The sequence below is a fragment of the Xyrauchen texanus genome, chromosome 26 (assembly GCF_025860055.1).
Source record: "Xyrauchen texanus isolate HMW12.3.18 chromosome 26, RBS_HiC_50CHRs, whole genome shotgun sequence".
Lineage (NCBI taxonomy): Eukaryota > Metazoa > Chordata > Actinopteri > Cypriniformes > Catostomidae > Xyrauchen > Xyrauchen texanus.
The window spans coordinates 24542813-24548812 of NC_068301.1; the positions used below are offsets into that span (position 1 = coordinate 24542813).

General features: G+C 36.2%; 1 protein-coding gene across 1 annotated transcript; it reads left to right on the plus strand.

The window, feature by feature from the left end:
- Window positions 1-816: 816 nt before the first annotated feature.
- On the plus strand, window positions 817-6000 carry LOC127619925 (retinitis pigmentosa 9 protein homolog). Its single transcript, XM_052092957.1, has 6 exons — window positions 817-1083; window positions 1274-1304; window positions 1456-1585; window positions 1859-1950; window positions 2983-3044; window positions 5785-6000. Exons 1-6 carry the CDS (start codon window positions 935-937, stop codon window positions 5981-5983), a joined length of 663 nt encoding a protein of 220 aa, XP_051948917.1. The 5' UTR covers window positions 817-934; the 3' UTR covers window positions 5984-6000.

Below are 6000 nucleotides of genomic sequence, written 5' to 3' on the forward strand. Positions count from 1 at the left end.
AAGAGGATAAGTACATCAGAGTCTCTAGTTTGAGAAACAGACGTCTCACATGTCCTCAGCTGACAGCTTCATTGAATTCTACCCGCTTAACACCAGTTTAATGTACAACAGTAAAGAGAAGACTCGCATTGCAAAAATTGCAGTGAAAAAGACACTTGAAATAGAAAAAGAAAAGGTTAGAGTGGGCAAAGAATCACAGACATTGGACAACAGATAACTGGAAAAGAGTGTTATGGATCTTAATCTCATTGAGCTTTGTGGGATCAGCTAGACGGTGCGTGAGAATTGACTGACAAGACAGCCACATCTATGGCAGGTGCTTCAGGAAGCGTGGGGTGAAATGCCACCTGAGTATCTAGACAAACTGACAGCGCGAATGTCAAGGATCTGCAAAGCTGTCATTGCTGTATGTGGAGGATTTTTTGATGAGAACTCTTTGAAGTAGTTTAAGAAGTTCTGTATTTTTCACTTTATTAATGTTCTATCTATACATTGTGATCAGTTGAGTAGTGAAAGTACCAATTTATTCCCATAAGAGCAAAATCTGTACATTATTCCTAACTTTTGGCCTCCAGTGTATTTAATTTTTTAAGATATTTGAATACATACATTACACAATTACCAAACTGTAATTTGTGTTATTCCATAGTTTTGATGAATTAATATTTTACTATATTATTATCTATATATTACATATTATTCTAAAGTGTGCAAAATAGTTATAAAATACAATAGATTATAGTTTGACACAAAACTATTAAGATGCACAGTTTGCTTGGCGACTTTTATTTTGACATCCTTCACTTCACTCTTTCACCCGGAAGTGGTTAAACATAAGTACTCCTTTGCATTTATTTGCGTTTTAAAATCAAACTTTTTTTGGCCGCAAGATGCTATTGTATATTTAGAAGAAATTAATCTTAATATATGCTCAATGTCAGATCGCAAACGAAGCCGAGAGCACCATGAAGACAGACATGAACGAAAGAAACACAAGGAGTCAAAACAAGACGGAGACAAATACAAAAACCAAACCAAAAAACTAATTCAGGAGGTGCAGAAAATCAAGCATGTGGAAACATTGTGAGTGTCACGCTATATTTCAGTAACACTTTCAATAACTGGAGAGAGTATGTTGCAAGCTGGCTCTTTGCAATGTTTGGCCATGGCTTTTCTCCTTCAGGAGAGTATGAAACATTTACAACTTTATACATATTTAGATTATCTGTGTTGTCTTTTACGATCCATATTTGTAATTATTTTTCATTTTCAGTTATGAAAATCCTCCTCCTGGACTCATAAAGGTTTGCCATAGTTTTAAATATTTTATAAAATCCAGATTCATTGTATGGCAGTTCCTTTTCATTAGATTCCTTTCATTAGACTAAGTAAAAGGCATACAGAAATAACCTTTGGAGTGAGGATTTTACAATTCATGCAAGACCACTTTTGCAGGAAGATGACGATAAGCCAGAGGACTGTATTCCTGATGACCCTGGTAATGAGGATGCCAGGAAGTTCTTGGCACAGGCGCCCACCAAAGGACTGTGGATGCCTCTGGGCAAAGAGGTGAAAGTCATGCAGTGTAAGCAAACTTTTCAAATAACTTCACTTCTAAAAACGGAAGAACTGTGAGAAGGTTGGAATTGCAAATGTTCTCCAAATACTGTATGTATAGAAACATACTTTCACCTACATTTTGAGCTCTCATAATCCACTAAGTGAATTGAGGTTCCTCCAATCTGTAACTATAAGTCGTAAGTGGTATTTAAGCATTTCTACTGTGTTAATGAAGGTTGAGAAACAGGATTGCACATTGATTAAAACTGTGTATGTATGTATGTATGTATGTATGTAGGTTGGAGATGCAAGAGGTATGGTCACCGAACAGGAGACAAAGAATGCCCTTTTTTCATAAAAGGCAACCAGAAACTGGAGCAGTTCAGAGTGGTGAGTGCAACTTAACTGGCCTACTTTTGCACTGCTGGCCTGTATAAATGATTTGTTTTAAGTTTAGTTATAACCTAACTTTGTGTAGGCTAAATATTGACTAAAAGAGCAATGATTATCCAGCTTCTCTACAGTCATGCAACATATTACCACTACCAATAAAATACCTTAATGGGATAGTTCACCCAAAAGTGAAAATTCTCTCATCATTTACTCACCCTCATGCCATTCCAGATGTGTATGACTGACTTTCTTCTACTGAAAAAATAAATAAAGAAATGTTGGAAGCATAATTTAGCTCTGTGGGTCTTCAAAATGACAAAGTGTATGGGTAGCAAAATATTGAAGCTCATTAAAGCACATAAAGGCAGCATAAAAGTAATTCATAAGAACCCAGTGGTTAAATCCATATCTTCAGAAATGATTGGTGTGGGTGACAAACAGATCAATATTTAAGTCAGTTTTTATTATAAATTATCCTCCCTTCCTAACAGGTGGTGATATGCACAAAGAATGCAAATCGCCAAAAACAAAAGAAAAATGTTAAATTGAAAGTGGAGATTTATAGTAGAAAAGGACTTAAATGTTGATCTGTTTCTCACCTACACCATATTAACATCATATTGCTTCTGAAGAAATTGATTTAACCACTGGAGTCGTATGGATTACTTTTATGCTGCCTTTATATGCTTTTGCAGCTTCAAAGATTTGGTCACCATTTACTTACATTGTATGTCCCTACAGAGCTGAAATATTCTTCTAAAAATCTTAATTTGTGTTCAGCAGAAGAAAGTAAGTCAGACAAATCTGGGATGGCACGAGGGTGAACAAATGAGAGAATACATTTTTTAGGTGAACTGTCCCTTTTAAATATATCTTCTATAGTCATTTGTGAAGTTGTAGTTCTAAAACATAATTCAATTGCAAGTCTCGTAATATGTAGCTGCACAATAAACTGTTTTTGAGTGTTTTTTTTAGTTCAGTTTGCTTGGGGGTTTGATGTAGTGTTAAAATGTTTTATTTTTTTCACAGGCGCATGAAGATCCAATGTACGATATCATACGAGAAAACAAACGCAACGAAAAAGAGACAAGGTGAATTAAGTGCGCCATGGCTGATAAATATTCATCATATCTTTAAATATTATTTGTGTTGGCTAGACAAATTAAATAGGTTGGCAGTTCAATAAAATGGGCAGACATATTTTTGAAAACCTTGTGGAAGTTCATGGTATTGACTTTAAGTGGTTTTAATAATGTTCAGCCTCAGCAGGAGCTGGTTATTAATGACGTGTTTTGAGGTGTAAAATTCTCAAGAGGGCCAGTGCTGATGAATTGTGTCAGTAAAACTGAAGAACACTATTGCAGATGATTATGTAACTTCTTAATCCACTGTGATTATCTACTGCTGTTTGCGGTCAACAAGCTCCTGCTACCCAGGAGTAATTGGAAATCATTATGTGGGCTGTAAAACCATTGTCGTACGTAGTTAAGGCAGAGACTCTTCCAAAACATCCCCCCAGGTTTTTCATTTTGAATTTTTCAGCATGATGTTGGAAAGCAAGAAGTAGCTTGTTTAATAAAAGTTGAAAATCAGAAGTCAGCTCCTTTAAAATTGAGGCATTCTTTCTCAAAGTAGATCTAAAGTGGGACTGTATACATGGTGTGCTGTGCGGTTCCCTAGGATACACGTCGTTATTAGAGGATGTGAACCCTCTGAACAGCTGTGATGTGATGAATTGTTAATAGTTTCAGGTCAATGTGTCGGAATGCATTTGTGTTTTCTGCTTTCTCTTTATGTTGTGTCTTAAGTATTCCCATACCGGTGGCAATTAAATTCAATTAAAGATAATAGATTTCTTATAATACAGAAATTAGCTGAATGATCCCAATTGCTTTTAAAGTGCACTTTAATTAGGAATTATAATATTTTTCCCCCTTTATTAAAAAAAAGTTTACTCAAAGAAATGTAAAAAAAAAAAAATCATGTACCAAAACTGATATAACTATAGTCATATTGCCACGGAGAGCAAGGCAGGACCCAAACGTAGTAAAAATAAAAGGGCTTTATTAAATAAACAAATAGTGCAAACCAAAAATCTCACCATGGAGAAAAACTGACAGAAATAAAACACTGGCAAACAAAAACTCAGAATAAGACTGGAGGAAAAAACAGATACAGGAACCGATCGACTGTAGAAACATGACAAAGCACAACAAGAATCACAAACAATTCAACACTGGACTGAATATGAGGGGAGCTTAAGAAAGAAAGGGTTGATTATTAATTGGAGAATGAGCTTTTGTCCGGGTAACGGAGCTGGCGTTATCCATGTGGCACCTACCAACACAAGAAAACACAGACAGTGAGGAGGGGCACAGTCAGGCCAGACTGACACATATCAGTAGCTAAAAGGGGTCATGACATGAGGAGTCAGATTTTTTTTTTTTTTTTTTTTTATATTAAAGAGGTCATTGTACTATAAAAGCTTTCTGTAAGTTTAAGAACTCAAAACTTCTCTCACTCTGCAAAAAGAGTATTTGTTGATACCAAACTGCCAAAACAACTTGTTCAGTTGTGATGTCACACTGTGGAGGAAATTCAAAACTGACTGCATCCACATCAATCACCTACTTTACCTTTATTCACTACCGTAGCCCCGCCCAGCAGCGGTGAGCAGTGAGATGGCAAGTAGAGAGAGCAGGTCAGTCAAGAGCAGAGAGCCATTTAAACAGTGTGTGTTTACTGTCAAGTCTTAAAGGAGAAGCAGCACCAAGACCATGTGTTTCTGACAGAGGGTAAGAATGATGGTGGAAAATTATAATGTTTTACAAATATATGACTGTTTTTGTTCAAAAAAACTTTACTGATGTTATAAGTGAACCTTACGGAACATTTTAAAATAATAAAAAAAACGCATGTCATGACCCCTTTAATAAAAGATGTTTTATTTTACATGGTGTAGGTCGTAGACCTTGTGTTATTGTATCCAAACATTAATCCAGACGTAAATGAGAAGTTCGGGAGCCTGGAACATACACCTACTTGTAGCAAAATGTATATGCAAATAAATGTGAAACCGCGCTCTTCACTTTTCTCACTTGCTTAAAAAAACAGATTATATTCTCCTCAGAATGCATCAACATCATGGAAAGAACATAATAAAACAGTTGTGCCAAATTAGGAAAATAAATGGTTTAAGAGTGTTTATTATATTAATCTCTAGCAGCTGAGGGTCTGAACAGGAGACTGCTATAACAACAGCACCGCATCAGCGCCGTCTACCATACAGGAGTGAAATAGTTTCTAGATTCAACTTTTTATGGACTATGTGTATAATAGACCTTCCGTCAGAGGCTTGTTTAGCAAAATCGGCACAGATTTGGTGTGAACAGGCCTTTATCGTGGTACTCCCCCCTGGCAACAGACACTTTCAGCTATGAAATAAAGTTACTGCAAACTTTTGCTTGTTGCTGCATACTGAAAAATTATTGCCATGTTGGTTAGCGCAGATTAAAAAAAGACAAAGTGCACCTTTAAAGGGGAAGTGTGTAATGAGTTTGGTGTGTAAAACTCACCAAACTCAAAATTTTGAACCAATGTTGCTGTGTCAGGCTTGTCAGTATGCTCAAATAAAGCAATGTTTTGAATGTGTCACAATGTTACACTTTCTAGGGGTATTGAGTTAGCAAGTATCGAATGGCCTATTTCTAGTTGTCTCTGCATATTCAGCTGGGGTAGGAGAAAGTCTTTTAACAAGGGGGGAAAAAATCACTCGAGAGTTCATATTGAGCATATTGAATGCTTTAAAACTGTCTTTTCTCTTTACTGTAGGATCCAACAACTGAAGCAACTGCTACAGGACACCACCTCGGACTCTGACTCCTCTTCCTCTTCCGATCATGCCCGGAAAAAGAAAAAGAAAAAAAAGGAGAAGAAGAAAGAAAAGAAACAAAAGAAGAAAAAGAAGAAGCATAAGGCCAAGGGCAGCGATGACCGGCCATTGAAAATTAATGAGGGAGATCAAAAATAAAAGATAAATTGAGTGTT